We start from the raw sequence: 21498 nt of genomic DNA, 5'->3' as shown, positions 1-21498 counted from the left end.
TTAAAATGCATAATATCATATAAATTGGCAGGAGGAATGAATGACTGGAATTCAAGGTCCTTGTATTATTCAGGAGTATAAGGATAGTGATCAATTTTAGACTTTGATAAGTATGCAAGTTGAAATTTATAAAGTAACCACAGAATAAAAACAAATTAAGACCATTAGACTCCAATTTAAGTAGAGAAAATGGATAAAGTAATAAATCCAGTAGAGGGCAAGAAGAAGAGAGAGATTTTTAAAAATGGAAGAAAGAGAAAGCACAAAACAAGATTAAAAATAAATCCAAATATGTTATTACACTAAATGTAAGTGTTGCTCTCATACACTGCTGCTAGGTTGTGTAAAATGGCACAACCTTTTTGGAAATGTTTGGCTGCTTCTATGCTAAAGGTGAAATGCTCATACCCTATCCTGGAGCAGCCTTAATTCCTACTATACAAACAACTAGGGAAACTCTTGAGCATACCTAAAAAGAGGTATGCAAGCATATTTACAATAAGCTAAAAGGAACCCTACTGTCCATTGACTGTAAATGGAATAACAGTTTGTGATTTTTTCATACCTTCCAGGATCCAGTCATTTTCTACTTATTGGCCTGGTAACAAGCATGCAGGTATCTATTTTTATCACTGCCCTTAAAGTGTACCTGCACACCTTCATATACATTTGTGTGTGTTCTAGAATTTCACAATAAATAGAAAGAAGACAAGCGAGAATCAGAGAAGTAAGTTGTCAAAGGCTGAAAAAGCTGATGAGTGCTAGAGCCACAATTAGAAAATGTCTTTATGACTCTTTATCTCTTCTTAACCATTACTCCAAAAAAACATCAAACACCAGTAGCATCAATTGGCTAGAAACCCGTGTTAAAAAAAGACAAAAGCAATCATATAGCTTTTGTCAAGTTCCTAATAGGGCCCCTAGTTTTCGGTACCAATCCCAGATCCCATCCTCCCCGCCAGCCTCCCAGCACAAGCTACTCAGACCCAGCAAGAAGCAGGTTAGATCTGCAGTACCACGTTTAAGAAAGTACCATATTTCAGAAACAACGACTGAGAGCAACTCTGGTCAAGAGGCAGCCCTCATGACCACAGTAACTTTTCTGTAGTCATGAGAAACCAATAGCCCTTATCATATATTTGCAGGTATCAACAGAACAACCCAAACGCAGCATGTGCACCGAGGGGATAATGGCAAATCACTAAGACAAAGTTGAGTTGGCCTTGGAAAGTCTGCTTATACAAGAAAACTTTCCTTGCCACTGTTCTTTGTCCCAGGCTGTGATCTGGGACTATTCCCCCTACACTCTGAGTGTATTTGCTGATTCAGACATGGCTGCTCTTCCAGTCCCGGAATGTGCCAGGACATTTCAGAAACCCTTGGCATTCTTGAAACTCAATGTCTATAAATGTCACCAAGACAAAGGGTAGGACTAAAAAAAGGTAACCTCAAGGCTCAGTGAATGAATCTGTACAAGGGTTAGATGAAAGTTCTTATCTAATGGGATTTTTCTACCAAATCCTGCCTACCCTTGATATCCCAATACAGTTACAGAAGACTCAGGAATACACACAATATTTCGGGCACAATATTTCTAAAGTGGGTATAAAATAATATTAGGGAAGGCAAGTCCAAAGAAGGAGTATAAACTAAATCTGAGCAGTATTTGCTTTCTAAAAACATGTTTTCAGTAACACTGTAATTCCTAAAACAACCTGAAAACTACCCACAAGAAGGTTCTGATTAAAATAGCATTAGATTTTCTAGTGAATACATGACAGCATTATTACTTTCACAGTGCCCTTGGAAAGATACATATTATCAGTGTCCAAACAAAACAGCTGTTAGTTGTTCTATCAGCTTTTCTGAGAACTGACCCAATTAATAAAATGGATTTATTAATTCAAGCTATATTGAATATGAAAAGGAAAACGGAAAAGGAAATCTTCTGAGAAAAAACAAATAAGACAAAGAGTCACCCCAACATACATATTTGGGTTTGCTGATTTTTGGTCAAGCTCACCCTCAGGAGAGTTTTTGTTTGTTTTGGGTGGGGGCAAAGGTTAAAGCAAGAACAAAGGGAAAAGATGGGAGGAAGTGAGAAGAGAAGGGTAGCTGACCAAGATGGTCAACTGTTCCACAAATCTTCCCTTGGGATCAAACTCCTATAGCTTGATAAGAAGAATACACACTGATAGCGTTGGCACAGGCCTACCTAGAGTCAGTTAAGAGAGAGTTGCCTGAGTTCACCTGCAAAAGAATGGAATCCAAGGGTCAGAGTCCAGACAACTAGGCTAAAAAAAAAAAAGAAAAAACACACCAAAACCAGCGGTTCATGTTTCTCATTTCCCAGATGTTCCAGCCCCAGAAAATCTAACTCTGTCATTGAAATGAAAAACAAACAATCCTTGTTTGTAATGGAAAAGAATTTAACTTACTCAAAATCAGAAGAGGGTAAGAGGGTAGAGGTGCAGGGAAAATAATGCAACAGACATTTAGAAATATAGAATTTATTTATATTCACCGTAAGACAGTGTCACATTTTGTACATGGCTACCAGAAGAGGAATAACACTCTGATTGCACTAGATTGCTATCAACATTGCTTATTCTGCGGAGTCGGGAAACACATATTTTCTCCTTTAAAAAACTTAAGGCTCAGTTTCCAAAAGGTAATTTTACCACTTATTTTCCTGTTTAAGGAACTGGGAAAGTTCTGAAATAAAGGACAAAGGGGTGGAGGAGGAAGGACAGTGCCACACACTTCACTCACTCCCACCCCTGCTGAAGACACTCTGTGATCTGTGGTTTTGTCAAAGGCTCCTCCTATCTGAAATGTGTTTAGTTACAAGATCAAACAAATCAGTAGGTGGGAGAGGCCTTAGGTATGTACCTTTAGTAAACAAACGGGAAAACTAAAAACTTTATCACTAGTTGCTGGCTAACGTATGTTTATTTGCAAGTTGCCTGCAGATAAGTGTGTACACATAGTCATGTGGACTCACTTTCCTTTGGTAAAGCTCACCAAACAAGATGTCTCTTCTAACACACTAGTAAAAAGTATTTAATTTCCTTTCAACTTTCAGATCAAGTGGCCACAAAGCTGTCCTTTCTCCTAAATACTGTCTTCCATTTTTCTTTTCAACCTTGTAGTAGAACAAAACCATGATAGTAACTCAAACTGGTGTGTAATCCCTGTTTCAGTGATTAAAGAGAGTGGGAGGAAAGAGCGTGAGAAAGCTAATCGTGAACAAAGTTTGGGGTATTTTCTTGAGAATTACCATATCAACGAGTTCCCAAAGTGTTTTAGAAGCACGTTTTCCTGTACAAATATTTCATTCAATCTACAATGACATAATCATTTTACAAAAGAGAATCTGTTCAAATTCAGTAAACTACCTTACAGTTCATGAGGCTAATGCTATAACAACAACAAAAGCCAAAAAGGGCACTGTGGGTTCTGCCTCTGGCATCAAGAGGTAGAGACAATCACTGGGTAGAAAAGATTAACAATAAAAAACAAAAACGGTAAAACAAAACAACACGCCCTCCCCTCAAAAAAATACTCCACCACATTCCATTTCTAAGGACTAGTTCTGGAAAGCCTGGGTGGCATTCAGTCTAATTCCGAGTTGAGAGATCCATTGCCCACAATCATCTTGCTGTAATTCTTCTGCTGCTCTTCCTTAAAGGTGTCCTTCACCTTGGCTCTCTTCAGCCCTCCATCCCTGAGAACAGAAAGACAAATAAATAAAAGATACTCCCAGCAGCGACTTAAAAGTGTTACCTATTAATACATGCTGCATGGGGCCATGACATTTAGCAGCTGGTCAGCGATTAGGCAAAAAACACTGGATTTGGAAGCAGAAGGAACCAGATTTCAATCTGCTCTGCCACTCAATCAGACCTGTGTTACTTTAAGGCAGGAACAATCTCTCTGATGTTTGATTAACATAAAACAATCTCTCTGCTCAGTTTCTTTTTATAAGTTAGGGCTGCTATATTCAATATTTGGATACTGTATTAAAACTAGGATTGTTTACCTATCTTTTCCCCCAAGGAAAGTAAAGTACTAGGTATTTTTAATCTAAATCGACCTATATCTTACTAGAAAGCCATATGGAAAATTTTAAATAAACACACAAGAAATGGCGAGGATACTGAGTATGTGTGGGTAAATTCCTTAAAGAGAAATGGGTTCATCATTATTCAAATCTAATCCTATGTCTAACAAGTCATGTTTTTATTCAAACCACTATATTTCAAGTACTTATAATCTTCCATATTCCAAAACAGACTCAAAATAAAACAAGCAACAAAAACATAAACTGCATTCAACCAATAATAGTGCCTACGTAAGCAGCATTCCTTAATTCAGAGCCAGTGTATCTTTGAACTCTCTCCAGGGTGAAGAAAACAGACCTGCCTGGGTTATAAGTATTCTGTGTGCACTTCCTTCTTTAGACAACACAAAGAAACAACAAGCTGGAAGAGCTGGAAGGGGACTGGACTGTCAGAACCACTCTCTCTCTCCTAATCTCATGTTTTAGATTTTAGATTTTAACTCCTAGGAGAGCATGGACCAAGAACTTGCTTACTTTATACTCTGCCTGTTTAATTTTAACCCAGCTAAGCATGAATGTTTACCAAGTGCTCTCTAATGATGATGAATGGATCATAGGTTAGCCAGTGAACTCAATGCCATGAAGACAGTGACCTACAAACAGATGGCCGCCTGAGACAACTGCCATGTCCTGGCCTCTAAAGTCAAAACTAAGACATGGCCCACCAGGAGGTCCTCAACTTAAAAATAGACTCCGGTCCACAAATCTTCCAGGGGGTCAGTTGTAGGAAATTTCCATGAAATAAGGTTATAAGTTGTCGTTAGGTCTCCAGAATTGTCCACAAGAGCCTCTTTTATCCACATGAGCTGCCTCTAACTATTCAGAGCATCTCTGTGAATTCTGAATAGTAAGAACTAGGGAAGGGCGGGAGAGACAGAAGAAAGGCCATTCCTCCTTTCCTGAGGTCCAGGCCAAAACAGATAAAAATTCACAGTCAGCAACATTTGTCCTTGAGCATCCTGACATTATTTTTACACAATTCTCCCTCCCAAGCATTCCAGTAAACCTCACGCTGCTCTGAGCACCCCAGCTGTGACTTGCCACCCCTAGAGACTTTAAAGTTTTACCTAATTCCCCTTTGCAATGACAGCAGATCTTAGCTCTTAAGGAGGGCAGTAGCCATATATAAAAGCCACTTTAAGATGACACAATCAAATTCTCATTTAATCTAGGGGGGATAAAAATCTAGACATGTTAATTCATATCCAAATGACAAACACATCTGGAAAGGCAGTGAGCCTATTTTCTTTTTAAAGAAGAGTCCAGGTAATTAAAGGTAACTTTTTATTATTAAACTGCAGATGGCCTGATAAAAGGAAATTTTAAAACTCTGAGGATCATGTGTGCCATTTCGTTCAAGCCAATCTGACTGGGAGTCTGTCCTGGAGCTAACTCCCTTAGGTTATTTTTGTTTCGCAAAGGTTTCTTCCTTTCCTTGGTATCTGAGACTATAGATCCAAAGCTCTAAGCTTTTCATAATGGCTTCAAGGGCAGGAGCGGGGCTGGGATGTAAGGTTCAGAGGAAGGGGGATAAAGAGTAGCAAACAATGAACAAGGAAGAGGAAGCCTATTACACATATGAACATGGGTCACTAGGACATCCGTAAACTAGGACATTGGTAAGCCTGTCATTTCATGATGGTAGGATGTCTGCAATTTAGTTTCACATATTCCAGTTTAGAGAGTGTAATACAAATATTAGTCTTAACCTGTCTTAACCCTAGTCTTGACTTTAGGGCCCTAAAGTGAGTTGTCCTAAATCAAGAACTCATACTCCCAGAGTGGTCAACTAGGCATTTAATCAGAAGGCTACCCTCCAGAGGTGCCACTATAAGGTTTCAACTATCTTGATCTCCCATCAACCTCCCAAGCTTTGTTAATTAGCATAATGAATTTTAGAAATGGGTTTTCACTGTAGAAATTAGTAGTTTGTTCATTAGCATGACAGATGCCAGAGACAGGCTTTCCTAGGTGAAATTAGTTGTATTCAAGGTATGTGAATGGATAAAATATTTTAGAGACATTCCCCACCCTTGCATTAAAGGGTATATAAGAATCTAGCCAGCCCTTCTTCCAGAGGCTTAATCCCTAAATAGTCCTACGTTCCTCTGCCGGTTCAGAAGGCTTTGGTTGCCTGGCTGACAGCCTGACTTGGTGAGCCATATCCTGCTCCTACAACATTGCCAAAATTGCCTCCAATGAACTTCTCAAACACCGAAAAGACAGCAGGACTTTATTACACTTACAGGACTTGAAGTATGGACTATTTTGTGCCAGTTTGCAAATCCTATGTCTGTGTGTGTGTAAGAATCAATCTCCTATTATAACCCTCACTGATACAGACTAAATGTTTGTGTGCCCCCCAATATTCATGTACTGAAGCCCTAACTCCCAATAATATGGCATTTGGAGATGGAGCTTTTGAGAGCTAATTAGGTTTCGATGAGGTCATCGGGGTTGGGCCCTCAAGATGGGAATAGTATCCTTATAAGAAGACACACCAGGGCTTCCCTGGTGGCACAGTGGTTAAGAATCTGCCTGCCAGTGCAGGGGACAAGGGTTCGAGCCCTGGTCCGGGAGGATCCCACATTCCGCGGAGCAACTAAGCCCGCATGCCACAACTACTGAGCCTGCACTCTAGAGCCCGTGAGCCAAAGCTACTGAGCCCATGTGCCACAACTACTGAAGCCCACACGCCTAGAGCCCGTGCTCCGCAACAAGAGAAGCCACCACAACGAAGAGCAGCCCCCGCTCGCTGCAACTAAAGAGAAAAGCCCGTGTGCAGCAACGAAGACCCAACGCAGCCAAAAATAAATAAATTAACTAATTAATTTTTTTAAAAAGACAAAACAGAGAACTTCCAGCCTTCAGAACTGTGACAAAATAAATTTCTGTTGTTTAAGCCACCCAGTCTATAGTAGCTTGTTATGGCAGCCTGAGCAGACTAATACTCCCACCTACAGTCAATCTTGCTCAAAGAAACAAAAAACTGAAGCCATAGATATCCATACCTAAAATATTTCGCTTATTTCCTGTCAAGTTTTTAAGTTTTCTTTAACACAGTTATAGCTGGAGTTAAATATGAACAAGTCTGTAAGTTGCCCCTTGCCTCCCAGGGCCCATTCCTCCAAACCCATTCTCACTTTCTTCTTCAGTGAAAGAACCCTAAATTTTAGCTTGACATGTGGCCATGCAGAACAAAGACTACATTTCCCAGATTCCTTTGCAGCAAGGTGTCAGTTCAAACAGATACAAGTGGAAGTGGCTTGTCCAACTTCCAGCCTGTGGTCTTAAAGACATGAATGTGTCCTTCTTGTTTTAGTTCTTCCCTGCTAGCCATTTTGCTGTACTCACTGGGTAGAGGTGGAGCAGCCATCTTGGACCATAAAGTAGAAGCACACCAAGGATGGTAGACCAATACAGAATGAGCTGTTATAGCAGTCTAGACTGCCTATGTTTATGTATGGGAGATGAAATTCTATCTTAGTTAAGCCATTGTTATGCTGTATAAGCCACTGTCAGTGTCAGCTAAACCTCCAGCTAACAAGCATAATAAATGACACTATTAAAATTGAGTTTTTTTAATTTAAAAAAAAGTGATAGTACTTATGAAAAATTTCTTACCAGGGAAGCTCAGTCAACCCTCCTTGTATGGCAATAGCAGACTTAACCCGGTTAGCAAACTGGACTGCATCTTCTCCTTCCTGGAAAAAAACAATCACAAGTACTTTCTTAAGACAGAGTTTTCAAATAATGCTTTCAAATGTCTCACAATCATTTAGATTTGTTTTAAAGTATAAGATTCATATTTTAGCTAAAATATGCTCTATTCTAAATCATAGCAAATATCATTTGTTCTATTAAGAAAATGCAGTGCTGTACTGTTTAATATTTTTATCACGTATATATATGTTTATTATGCTCTATATTAGCCTTATTCAAGATACAAAATTCTACAATACCTGCAGGTTCAAGAAACCAATGGCAATTGTAAAAACTATTATGGAAAAGAGTATCTGAATATAAAACCAGCTTGATTTTGAAGAGAGCTAGGTATATATACTTTTTAATGACTAATGCTGAGAAAGCAAAAAGTCCAACTGTAGCTAATGTGAGGAAGGGAGACACCCAGGTTTTCAGATAAAGGTTTTCTTGCCTTTATCTGACTAGATAAAGCACCAAAGACCAGCTGTCTATGGCATACCTCTCTGGTCATGGGGGGCATGTACCACACATCACAGACAATTGCCCAGCTGGTCATCATTCGAAGCAGGTAGCTCACCATGTTGTATTTACTACTGTTCCAAAATGCATCACCAAACTGAGGATTATACTGAGAAAAGAGAAAAGAAAATGCATTCCAGTTAGGAATTTAGTGGCAGTTTCTCTTATCCATGTCAATGGATGATAAGCCAAACATCTCTATCAGACCCCCCAAAAAAGAGAAGCTACTTCACTTGACAGAAAGGATCCAAAGAACAAACTAGATGTAGAAAACAAATTTATGGTTACCAGGGGATAAGAGGGGGAGAGAGAAATTGGAAGATTGGGGTTGACACATATGCACTACTGTATATAAAAGAGTTAACTAATAAGGACCTACTGTATAGCACCGGGAACTCTACTCAATACTCTGTAATGACCTGTATGGGAAAGGAATCTAAAAAAGAGTGGATATGTGTATTTGTATAACTGATTCAATTTGCTATACACCTGAAACTAACACAACATTGTAAATCAACTATACTCCAATAAAAATTAAAAGAACAATTAAAAAAACTACACTCCATTAAAAATTTAAAAAACAAACAAACAAACAAAAAACCCAAAGAGCAAACCAGGCCATATAACTCACCTGACTAGAGCCAGAGAGCACTGATACAGGAGGGTTATTGACATGACTCTTAAATATCTGTCTTCCCACTTAACTGGAAGGTGGGTGAAAGAAGGAACAGTATCTGTTTTGCTTATCATGGCGTCCTCAGTACTCAGACACTGGCCTGGCACACAGTACCACCCCACATATCTATATACATAACTCAGTAGAGAGAAAAAGTGATCAAGCAAATGGGGCAATTGGTCAATCTGAGTAAAGAGTCCACAAGTATTCCTTATTCTTGCAAATTTTAAGTTTGAAATTATATCAAAATGACACTACCAAGTCACTGCCCTCTTTTGGGGGGGTGAGGGCGTTTTACCTTAATGGCAACTGGATATATGGTTCCTCCAATTTCAAAGCTTCCCTTTTTAAACATCATGACTGAAGTATTGTTGATGCAAGTTCCTATAAGGAAAGGGAGTAGAGGGTGAATATTTTTTAAAGCAGTCATTTTTAAAATGAATCATTTTGATATAAAGTAATTTAAAATATTCAAGTCATATCAAACTACAGATTTTTTTTAAAAAGAAAAAAATTACAGATATTTTATTATTATTTTACAAATCAATTCCTGCTTAAGTAGTAGTAATTTGACAGTTCTAAGCAGGTTTAATAATGAATTTTTAGCTTATTATTGGCTACTCTAAAGATACAATTTCCTCATGACAGGTGACAATTTCAGCACATCTTAAAATAAGGACTTTAAAAAGTTATGGACAATACCTTTCTAAGTTCATTACCCAGAAACAACTTCTAAGGTCAAAAAGGTACCAGGACTTCCATCAGATCTCAAAAGAAAGCAGGGAATTACTAGCTCAGAGGCCGTCCCATCCCTACAGGACAGCATAGATCTGAACTAAGAATGCCAATTCTAGAACAATCCAATTCCTCATATACTTTCGGTACTTGTTAGCAATTATAGCTTGGTAATAAGCACTGTCCCTTCTTACCTTCAGGAAAGATTAATATGGGTAATTTTTTCTTATCAGCAATATGTTCTCTTAGTCTGTGAAGAAACAAAAAGGATCAAAATTATACCATAAAAAAGAGAGAGGTGGGAATCCTTTTTGGTATTCTTTACTCTCTACTAACAAAGATATACTTGTACAGCAATAAGGAGGAAAGAAATAAGATACAAGTAAAGAAAATAAACTCAAGTTGGTCCCTTTCTAAAAAATGTGTAAAGGTTGGTAAAGCTGAGATAGAGAGATTACAGCTGCCAGAGTATATACTGCTGCTCAGTAATCTCAAGATGGGGAACAGTTTTCTAACCTTAAAGAGATTTCAACAGGTACTTTCCATTTTACTTTTAAAAGCATGGTCCACCTTCATCTTTACAGCAATGATCAGAGTGCCTTCAGTTAAAGGCCTCAGGTAAAAGCTGTTTCCAAACAAAGGTTTCTGGTAAACAACTGTACCCCAAGCCCCAGGAGTTCCTTCTCCTGTTCCATAAATAGCATTAGCTCTGTCTGTCTCTACATGGATTTAAGTGATAACGGTCATTCAGCAAACACTTAATCCACCAGCCAATGGTTACCAATTATTACCTTCAAGGTAGTAATTTTCAACTTTAAAAATTCAGTGACTGGACTATATCTAAGTCATGGCAATGTAAATGTATGGGCCTTCTAATCTCATCATGTATCCCACTATGACTACAGAATTCAAAATTTTTTTAATTTAGTTAAGACAGGTGATTCACCAGAAAAGGCCAACCACAAATAGAGCTCCATATGTTTTAGTTTTAACCTTTAGTACTGCTCTGCCTTCTTTGGCAGGAAGACCAAGGCTTGAAAGATTTTATGCTACCCCAATGGATACTGTGTAATGATGCTGCTTACCTCTTAGTAACCAGGTGTCGGTCCTTCATTTCTGAGCGTTCAAACCAGACATGTGGACAAGCCTTGACCATAGCTCTCTGAATAATTCCCATCAATCCACCATGAACCTGGCCAACCTAGAAGGACCATGAGAAAAAAATGCAAAGGCATAGCTGTCCAAAGAAAGCCTTTTTTTCTTTTTAGTACCAGTAAGTTCCTATTCCCCACTCAGAGAAAAGATTGGCCTTCTTCTACTGATTGAAGTTCTTAGTCTGTTCAAAGGACATGACTGGCCAAATATAAGCACAAAGTATTCTTTAGTAGCGCCTTTGAATTTTAAGCTATGTTGCTATACTAGCTTTACTCTAGCTTTAAAAAGTAGAGGTCTTTCAACTCAGTCAAGATAAGGGAAATACAAATTAAAACTACACTGAGGGACTTCCCTGGTGGCACAGTGGTTAAGACTTCACATTCCCAAGGCAGGGGGCCCAGGTTCGATCCCTGGTCAGGGATCCCTGGTCAGGGATGCCTCCCACATGCATGCCTCAACCAAGAGTTCGCATACGACAACTAAGGAGCCCAAGTGCTGCAACTAAGACCCGGCACTACCAAATAAATAAATAAATATTAAAAAAAAAAAAACTACACTAAAATACGATTTCTGACCATTCAAATCAACAAAGATTCAAAAGCTTGACAATGTGCTCTGAGCCAAGGCTGTGGGAAACAGGGACTCTCACACATTGCTTGGGATGAGGAGATTATAACACTCATAGCAGGAAATTTGGCAAATTTATCAAAACTACATATACATTTATCCTTCAACTCAATAATTCCAGTTCTAGGAATTTACCCTGAAGATATAGCTCCAACAAAATGGAAATATATATGCACAAAGTTATAACTGCATTATTTGTAATTGCGACATATTGGAAAATACCTAAATGTCCAAACATAAGAACTTAGATGAATAAACTATGGTACATGCACACAATGGAGTACTATACAGCTAGGAAAAGAATAAGGTTGATCTCTATGACTGATAAGGAGTGATTTCTAGGAGATATTAAGTGAAAAAAGCAATTGAAAAAGAGCAAATAAAGTATGCCACTTTTTGTGTTAGATGGAAATATATACATGTATTTGTTTACCTCTACAAAAAGAAAACATATGCAAAACCAATGTAGTTGGAAACCTACAAGGATAGGAGGGAATGGGGTAGAATGGACATGGGTGGAGTGACTTCTATGAGTGTAGTTTTTTGTCTAGTTTTGACATTTCAAAGCATATTAATGTCTCACAAATTTAAAAAATAAATCAACAAGGATGCAACTAGCAAAGTGAAAGCAAATTTAAACAAATGAACCCAACTGTATTTCAAATGAATAAAAGAACACTGAAGGAAGGGGGAGGAAAAAAAATCTAAGAAATTTACAAAGATAGTATTTGACCACATCTGCTCCATCTTGGGTGGGGTACCAAGAAATGCAAAATACCCTGAATCCTTTTTACAACATATTTTTCTTTTTGTAGTAAAACAGGTGAAGCAATTCTGAAGCAATTTTAGATGTATTATAGGATTGAGAAAATGAGTAAACATGTTGATATTGTTGGGAAAAAGGGTATTCACTGTGAAGAAAAGGGAGATATAAATATAGGTTGTGGAAAACTAAGAAAGAACTTGATGAATTGAATGAATTGTTACAGACTCAGATTTCTAATATTATATTAGTATTACACATAAATATGACATATAAACATAATAAAAGTAGAAATATTTTACACACATTTTTACATAGAGAGAGAGAAAGCAGCACATGAGAATGTAAATAATAAAGCATGGCACAAAATGTTACCAACAGGTATATGTGGATAAAGGGCATATGGATGTTCCATGCAACATTCTTATTATTACAATTTCTCTCTAAGTTAGAAAATATTTCTAGATTTTAAAAAAAAGTAGAGAGCTTTGTTTAGGAAGAAAAAAAAAAACTCTGAAAAGGCACTAAGAAGAGATCTTGATGTATAGTTTATATTTAGCCAAAAGAGGGCAAATACAACCTCTGAAGGTTAGCTGTACAGTTCCTCCCACTTCTGCCTTCTGCTGCCTCTGATTTAAATCTGGTTGGCTTAGAAAGGATGGAGACGGGGGGAGGGGGTTGTGGGACAAAATAGTTGAAGAGGATTAAGAGGTACAAACTTTCAATTATAAAATAAATAAGTAATGGTATGTAATGTACAGCATAGAGAATATAGTCAATAATGTTGTAATAACTTTATATGGTGGCAGATGGTTACTAAACTTATAGTGGTGATTAATTCATAATGTATATGTGTTGAATCACTATGTTGTACCCCTGAAACTAACATGACATTGTACTCAAGTACAATTAAAAAATTAAAACTAAAAAAATAAATAAAGAAATCCAACTGGCTTTTGGTTTCTATCACTCAACCCATCAGAAAGTTCACAGGTTCTATGCTTTTCTAAGCCTTGGCTAATACTGTAAATTATACAATTGTATACTGCACCTGTAATTGCAGTTATATATGATCAAGAAGCATGGAAAATGCTAACAAAATTCTGAGGCCTTCAGTCACAAATGAGTTATACTCAACTCTTGTTGACCAGGACAGGGAATGAATATTGTATCAGAAACACAAAATCATGATTAGGCAAGTTGGTTAAGACGCTTGAACCTCTGCTTTCTCAACTACAACATCTCAGCCCTAACCCCTTTGGATTAACAGGGAAGGTCAAACACAATGGATGTGAACGTGCTTGTCCACATAGATGCAAGGAATTATTATATACACCCAGAAATGGGTGGGGTCTACCCAGGATTGTTAACATGAGGGTTTCTGGACGGGCTTTCTGGCGTCTCTGGATGGGCTTTCTGGGATTCATAAACATCTTGAAATTATACACAAAATTTTGTTTGTATGATGCAAATGTATGTTGTTGTTTTTCTAAAAAAAGGATATATAAATATTAACTGATTGCTAACCTAAAAAAGGTTAGGAACTACCAATTCCCATTAAGTCTTTTCAGAGTGGTGGTTAAAGCTTCCTCAAATTCAGAAAGAACTCCACAACTTAGAGAAATTTAATAACGTGTTAAAATGTGTTTGCCCAAGAGTTATATATCTGAACTTGTGTCTTAGATTAAATATCTGGCAGTGAGCTAGGAGCTTTTACAAAGGTCTTTAAACCCCCCTCAATGACTGTATAAGCCACAGATTGTCAGCTACCAACACACATGCCAGCACTCCCTACTTGCCTGTCTGCAGCAGACACTTAAATCAACAGTGGCTCCCTTCATATGCCTACCTTTCCAGGAATGCACACCAGACCATGAGTATCAGTCATAGGAGGAGGGGACTCAGAGGTACAAACTACTATGTAGAAAATAAATAAGCTACAGAGATACGTTGTACAGCACAGGGAATATAGCCAATATTTTATAATAACTATAAATGGAGTATAACGTTTAAAAACTGTGAATCACTATGCTGTACACCCGAAACTTATATAATACTGTACATCAACTATACCTCAAAATAAATAAATTAATTAATTAAATAATGGCTCCCTTCAAATGCCTTCCCAGGAAAGCACACCAGACCATGACTAATAGTCACTAGAGCTGACACGTGAAATAAAATCCATCTGTTCTCTCTGAAGCCCAAGCCACCACAATGAGATATGAAAAGAAGATTCCCCAGGATTCCTCTCTCATTATTCTATTCACACACCTGCTTAGGGCATATTTACCACCAGCAGGAAAGAACATCTTTAGTGATCCTCCAAATTTTACTTGACATATACATAAAAGAGAGGAAGAAAATCTTGACAAGTTCTTCAGGGTGACAGAAAACACCCTTTGAATTGAAAACATGCCAGAAATGCCACAAAAAGGTCTTTTGAGGTGTCTGATTTTTACTGTGGACTTTGTGGTTTGTTGATGGGTTTTTTCCTTTTCTTTTCTTTTGCGGCTGTAGGCAAGAACTGAGAAAGGCAATGTGGTATATATATCTGCCTTCCTTGCTTGACCTTCATTAAAGGGACAGGGTTTTTTTCTTTAATTGCATATGACTCCCTGAAGGGAGACAGAACTAATTGGCTGGTGAGGGATTTGTACAGCTCTAAGGAGGAAGACTTTAACATCTCAAAGTGTCATTAAACATTGCAGGGATTTTTTTTTAAACTTTTTTTATTGCTTGTTAAACATTGCAGGGATTTTACAGGCAAGATGGTATCAACTTTATAAAGTCCAATCATGCTCAAGTATGTCTACATTTCATTAAGTTAATTTCTTACTACCTTAAATATAATGGCTGTTTTCCTTCTTTTTCTTGCACTATATATTCCTCATGTAAATATATTAATATTGATAACTTATATACTTACATAGTATAACACTGTCACTTTCTAATATAAAACTAACTTTCTGATTTGTGCCAAAATAAAACAAAAGTTTGAACAATCCACAACACATGCAATTACTTGAAATATCAACGCGTTGTTCTTACCATAGCATAGCACCCATCCGTTGTCAAGATCAAAACATCTATCGGTGAAGTATGGTTGGCAACACAAATGCCTCCCTTCTGGGGTCTGTACTGCCTGCAATTACAAACAACGGTTAATACTAAATCTTGAAAAATGGGCACTATTTTGCAGAACAGCATGTAGAAATTCACGCTATTTTGTTTTTAAAAGTACACTAAAAAAATAAAGTTTCAAATTATACGGGTTCATCTTAAAAAGGTTGTCTCCAGGCAGTATGATGGGAGGCGGCTAAGAGTATAGGAGGAGGGGCCCATGTTTTCCCTTTACATACATTTATATCACTTTTCTGTAATGATCATATTGTCCTTTTATGATGAAAAAATAATTTTAAAACATTAGACTGAATTACAAAGATTCCATAACTTTAATAAACTTTGTGATATGTAAGTTTTACTTATTTTACCATAAGTATTTTCACATTATTTCAATCTTCATAAGTATCACTTTCAGTGGCTTCAGGATGATCCAGAGTAAATTCACTGTAGTTTCCTCCTTCCTATCCCCCTAAAACAGAGGTTGGCAAACTCTTCTTATCAGGCCAGAGAGTAAATACTTTAGGCTTTGCAAGCCAGCCAATCCCTGTCAAAACTCCTGGACTCTGCGGTTTTGGCACAAAGGCAGTAACAGATAATACATAAATGAATGAGCATGGCTGTGTTCCAATAAAACTTTATTTACAAAAATCAGATGGCAGGCCACATTTCGCCTACAAGCCCATAGTTTAGTGTGCCAACCTCTGTCCTAAAGTTCAAGTGGTATTTCATACTAATGGAGCAAAGTGGTTTTCTTTGGACCCATACAGAGAAGAAAGGGAACCAAATGCATAACAACGTTAGTAGGTTTTCCTTAAAATTAGAAGCAATTCTACAATAGGTTGTGAACTCCTCTCCGTGTAATTAAAGCTCCTTTTCTGTAGAAGATGTTTCCTCTAATCATACTTTTAACAAAACATTTTCTTCTAATCCTCACCCCAAAACTCACAGCCCAATCACAAATCCTGTAATTTTAGAAATTTAAGGGGCCTTTTATGTTGGTAACACATGGTAAAGCCAAATGATGAAATGTTTCCCTTCTAGAAAAAAGACACAAACATCCAGTCACACAGATATAGGGAGCAAACGAGTGGTTAAAAGTGTGTGTTGGGCTTCCCTGGTGGCACAGTGGTTGAGAGTCCGCCTGCCAATGCAGGGGACGTCGGTTCGTGCCCTGGTCTGGGAAGATCCCACATGCCGCAGAGCGGCTGGGCCCATGAGTCATGGCCTCTGAGCCTGCGCGTCCGGAGCCTGTGCTCCGCAACGGGAGAGGCCACAACAGTGAGAGGCCCGCGTACCGCAAAAAAAAAAAAAAAAAAAAAAAAAAAGTGTGTGTGGCAGGGTTATCACAGGGGTGGAGAGTGGGAGGTGCAAACTACTGGGCAAAAGACAGGCTCAAGGATGTGCTGTACAACACGGGGAATATGGCCCATATTTTATAATGACTGTAAGTGGCAAGTAACCTTTAAAAGTTGTATAAAAATTTAAAAATTCTTTTTAAAAGATCCAGTCAGTAAAAAAAGAGATGCTTGTCCTAGAACTTTTTAAATAATGATATTAAATATAAAAAAATAAAATTTAGTTTCCAGAAATGTAATTCAAAAACAATCAAAATGACCTCCATGTAGCTAATAACTTCACTTACTACCTTTCTCCTCTCTGATGAGGGGTGAGGTAAGCAGAATGCTGGGTTCTGTTTTAAGGCTCAGTTGTGGGATTTCAGAAGTGGCAGAGCTGAGACTAGAAACCAGACTCAGGATTCCCAAGTCTAGTCCTCTTTCCACCATTCTGCAGGCCTGTCACCTTCACCATTTAAAAATTTTTACATGGATCCAGTTTAAAACCTGACTCTCCCATTTACTAGCCACGTGAACCTAGACAAGCAAACCCAGAGCTTCCATTTCTTCACCCTGTAAAACAGGATAACACAGCACCTTCTCAAAGGGATGACCTATGAGAAGTACGGGCCTGGCCTGCACACCATAAATGCCAATTTATTAAGGTCATTACATGTTTATTATTATATTCCCTCTGCAAATGGATTGCTTTTGAAAAGTAGGGGGTTTTTTTGTTTGTTTTTTAAACATCTTTATTGGAGTATAATTGCTTTACAATGATGTGATAGTTTCTGCTGTAAAACAAAGCGAATCAGCTATACGTATACATATATCCCCATATCCCCTCCCTCTTGCGTCTCCCTCCCACACTCCCTATCCCACCCCTCTAGGTGGTCACAAAGCACCGAGCTGATCTCCCTGTGCGATGCAACTGCTTCCCAATAGCTATCTATTTTACATTTGGTAGTGTATATATGTCCATGCCACTCTCTCACTTCGTCCCAGAATGTCCTCAAGTCCATTCTCTACATCTGCGTCTTTATTCCTGTCCTGGCCCTAGGTTCTTCACAACCTTGAAAAGTGTTTTTGTGCACTGTTATGTCTGTGACGCTCTAAGCAGTAGGGATGAACACACTGAAAATACTCTTATTTCACCTGCTTCCTCCCACCCACTACTGTCAATCACATGCTGATTTACCTAGAGAAAGGCTGGCAAGAAGCCAGCAAATACTCACTTGTTATGATAATGAATGGTACCAGAGAGTGCACGAACACAGATCCTGCAGCAAGTCAGGTGGACCAGTTCACTCAGCCGGTTTCTGAGACTGAAGGAAAGAGAAAACATTTTATTGTGCAGCTCTGGGCACTCCCAAGAAACAATACAATAAAAGCTTCAATGTGCTCCTTGACAGCAGCATACAGTTCAATTCTCACTGTCTCGCTGAGGTATTTAGGACAAAACTCTAATGGAAAATAGCTTCCACCCTGACCAACGATAAATCCTGACCAAGGACTAGCATGATAAAATTCCTGCCCAAGAAAGCTGAAGCTTCTTTGGTCTCAGCCTCATTAGCTTGACAATACTACAAGACTCTCTTGCTTTCCTTGAGTCCCTCAGTCCATTTGCTTCCTTCTCTTCATTTCCCCTTTTGAAAAGCAACTTCTGTCAATTTAAATGTAAGCATCATGGGAAATCAAATAAGTACTATGAAGATGAAGTGAGTGGCATTTTAATACGCGTGCTGAGGCCATAAATTTGACGCAGTACATAGGAATCACACAAATATTCTCTTTGTGGACACAGCTAAGAAAACGGACAATCCTATTAATGGCTGGGAGGAAGGAAACAGTTCACCTGCTTTCTGGCAGCTGTCCAACCAGGGTAGTTCCTATAACCAAAAAACTGATCCCAATGAAAGCCAAGGTAACCCTGAAAAGGAAAAGAAACAGTAATGCAAAACCTAGTTGAACAGTAGGGGGAAAAGGGAAGGAATATAAAGTTCATAAAAAATTAAACTGTAAATAACTTGAGGAGCATCTACGCTATGCAATATGATGCAGCTATTCAAAGAATCGGGCAAATCTATAGATTCTGACATGGAAGAATGGTTCTTTGTACATTTTGAGAAAAAAAAAAGAGCAAACTTCAAAATAATGTGTAGAGTATGATACCATTTTCAAAATAACACCAAGCACACAACCAGTCTATAGATGCATATAGCAGGCCTGGAAATTTGTTCACAAAACTGCCATGTTCAATCTATGCAATCATCAAAGGGTTAAGTGGGCTAGTGAAGAGAATAAAAGTCTTGCCCTTCTGCTTTTCTGAAGTATTTTTAAAAATTTTTTTATCACTCCGCGGCATGTGGGATCTTCCCGGACCGGGGCACGAACCCGTGTCCCCTACATCGGCAGGTGGACTCTCAACCACTGCGCCACCAGGGGAGCCCTTAACTTCTTATATAATAAAAGAGTTTTATGCTGTATAAAGGAGTCATTTCAGGTTGAAAGTAGTTAACTTACTTTGTTTGAGATACTTTGGTGTGGCATGGTGAGGTTGTAAAAGGAAAATACCTTGCAAAGGTCTGAAAATAACTTGTTTTTCTATGCTTTTTAATGATGGGGGGAAAAGGGCACAATTCAAATTTTCCTCAAAGAAATTTATAGCAAATGACGAGAAAGTTTTACTTAAAGGCTCTTTCATAATAAGAGCACCAAGTTATATCACCATGTAGGAATCCTTCCATGCAAATCTAAGTGTGGTTCCTTTGTGTGGTTCTAGATAGCTCAGAAGTTAGTAAACAAGGTGACAGACAATATCTCTCATTTCCACAGACACTTTCTCATTTTTGAAAAATGCTTTTACTTCCAAAAGGTAAGAGTCATTCTTAGAAATGTAAATAGAATTACTCAAAAAGAAAAAGCTGAGATTTTATACCTTTCAAAATAAATGGGGCTTCCTTATAAAGGCCTTGTTAAGTTGTTAAACCTTGTTAAAGTCTTGGTTTAACACCTTTTAACACAGCGATTTGAAGGTCTGATTCAGTTTTTCTTTGGATGCCATATTTTCATGTCAGTCACTAATGCAATAACTAAATGACTGCTTAATCTCATCCATCGATTACACAAAAGTTTTAAAATAATGTTGTACCATCTTGTCCTAATGAGAATCACTTGTTCCTACACATTAAATCAGAAGAGGTTATATATTTTAATATGTTTAACAACTGGGTTCAAAACTATTGAACATTTTTATTTGCTAAATTAACAGAAAATTCTGTTTTCCAGTCTCAGTGAGCCAACATGAGAGTTCTCACAGATGACACAAGTTTTCTGCCACAATCTGTGTTGCTTAAGAGCTTTACTGAGATACAATTCACATGTCATACAATTCACCACTTAAAGTGGCAATTCAATAGTTTTTGCCACATTCACAGAGTTATTCAACCATCAACACAATTTTAGCACAATCTATTTTTTAAATGCTCACTTTGTAGCAACTGCTTCTTTTAAAAAGCATTTACAAAGCAATTCTTTCCCATGAAGAGTATGTACTAAGAGTAGGAGCCTCAATTCTGCCATTTTCTTCTTGTTCTTGGCTGCTTATATTACTGGATTATCCTAAATCTGTGGTTTCTTTGCAAGAATCTTTTATGTCACGTATCTATTTCATGAGCATTAATTTAAACTAGATAATAGAATCATATCACTATTTGGTGGGTACCCCCAGCAAGTGAAAGCTAACCAACATATGAGGGCATCTCAAGTACTCTGGGCTGTAAAATCCTCACTCTTTCTTCAGGTTGCCTTGGATACGGTGCCTGACCCATGGACCAAGTGAAGATGTAAGAGCTCATCTATATATTCAACTTTACTGAAATTTCATTTCTTTATAAGAATAAAAATAAAATCAATGGAAGCACTAATTATAAATAGACTAGAAACTTCTAATAAATAAAAGCTGAAACATTTCCCAAACACAACAATGGATAATCTTGTGCATCCCCAGAGTGCATGAACCCCACTTTGGGAACACTGGCTTAATGTTCAAGCAAGTGTGTCCTAATTTCACTTTGTTATCACAGCTGAAATGATTCTCCAAAGACATACCCCAACATGTACACAGTGGCAACATGAGCACAAGAAAAGAGAAAGAGCTTCTTAGAAATGTGCCTTTGCCTACACTTAAGCAATCTCTTCCCGCATAATAAATCGGAATGAGGCAAGGATAGGCCACCCTAGGGATGGTAAAGAGGTTTCAACTCATGTGCCAATTTTAACTGGCTGGAAACAACTGCCTGGATAGCTGTATTGAGAGCACACCAAGGCCATGTCCAGGGAAATGAAGCAAGACAATCAACAGCAATATCATGCCTGGCACCCGTGCTACTACCTGCCATCACCACGCTAAACAGACCATAACCACTTCATCCCACTGCCCAGTGTCACCTCTTTAACTCACAATCCACACTGTGGCTCCAGTAAACTGGGCTTTGAGGCTACTTCCTCATGAGGGAGTACGCAAACTCAGAACCAAAACGGGGCCCAACTGGTGAACTTTTAATAAGAAAAGTGAGTGATCAAAATTGAACTAGGCGGAACAAATTCACCTTTCCAAATATACCTCTCCTGTGTGGTAACCACTCTGAGGAATTTTTTTTCTCCTGTGCAGCTATGAATGGCTACAGACCAGCCAAGAGACTGCAGTCACAGTTTGGATGACACTCTGGTGAAT

At 38.1% G+C, this 21498-nt stretch overlaps 1 protein-coding gene across 2 annotated transcripts in view; it reads right to left on the bottom strand.

Moving 5' to 3' along the window:
• Positions 1-2518: 2518 nt before the first annotated feature.
• The window catches only part of GPAT3 (glycerol-3-phosphate acyltransferase 3), a 56797-nt gene continuing 37817 nt past the window's right edge, over positions 2519-21498 (bottom strand). For both annotated transcript variants that reach the window (XM_024755898.1, XM_024755899.1), the window contains 9 exons: positions 18619-18693; positions 17999-18088; positions 15355-15448; positions 10844-10959; positions 9953-10008; positions 9322-9407; positions 8328-8456; positions 7748-7827; positions 2519-3727 (listed from right to left, as the gene is read on the bottom strand). In XM_024755898.1, the coding sequence (XP_024611666.1) occupies positions 3616-3727; positions 7748-7827; positions 8328-8456; positions 9322-9407; positions 9953-10008; positions 10844-10959; positions 15355-15448; positions 17999-18088; positions 18619-18693 (838 nt within the window). In that variant the 3' untranslated portion in view covers positions 2519-3615. The remainder of the gene's footprint in view (positions 3728-7747; positions 7828-8327; positions 8457-9321; positions 9408-9952; positions 10009-10843; positions 10960-15354; positions 15449-17998; positions 18089-18618; positions 18694-21498) is intronic.

Source organism: Neophocaena asiaeorientalis, unplaced genomic scaffold (assembly GCF_003031525.2).
Source record: "Neophocaena asiaeorientalis asiaeorientalis breed wild unplaced genomic scaffold, Neophocaena_asiaeorientalis_V1.1 scaffold173, whole genome shotgun sequence".
NCBI lineage: Eukaryota > Metazoa > Chordata > Mammalia > Artiodactyla > Phocoenidae > Neophocaena > Neophocaena asiaeorientalis.
The sequence above is the reverse complement of the archived record's forward strand: the minus strand, read 5'-3'. Positions and strand labels throughout refer to the sequence as shown.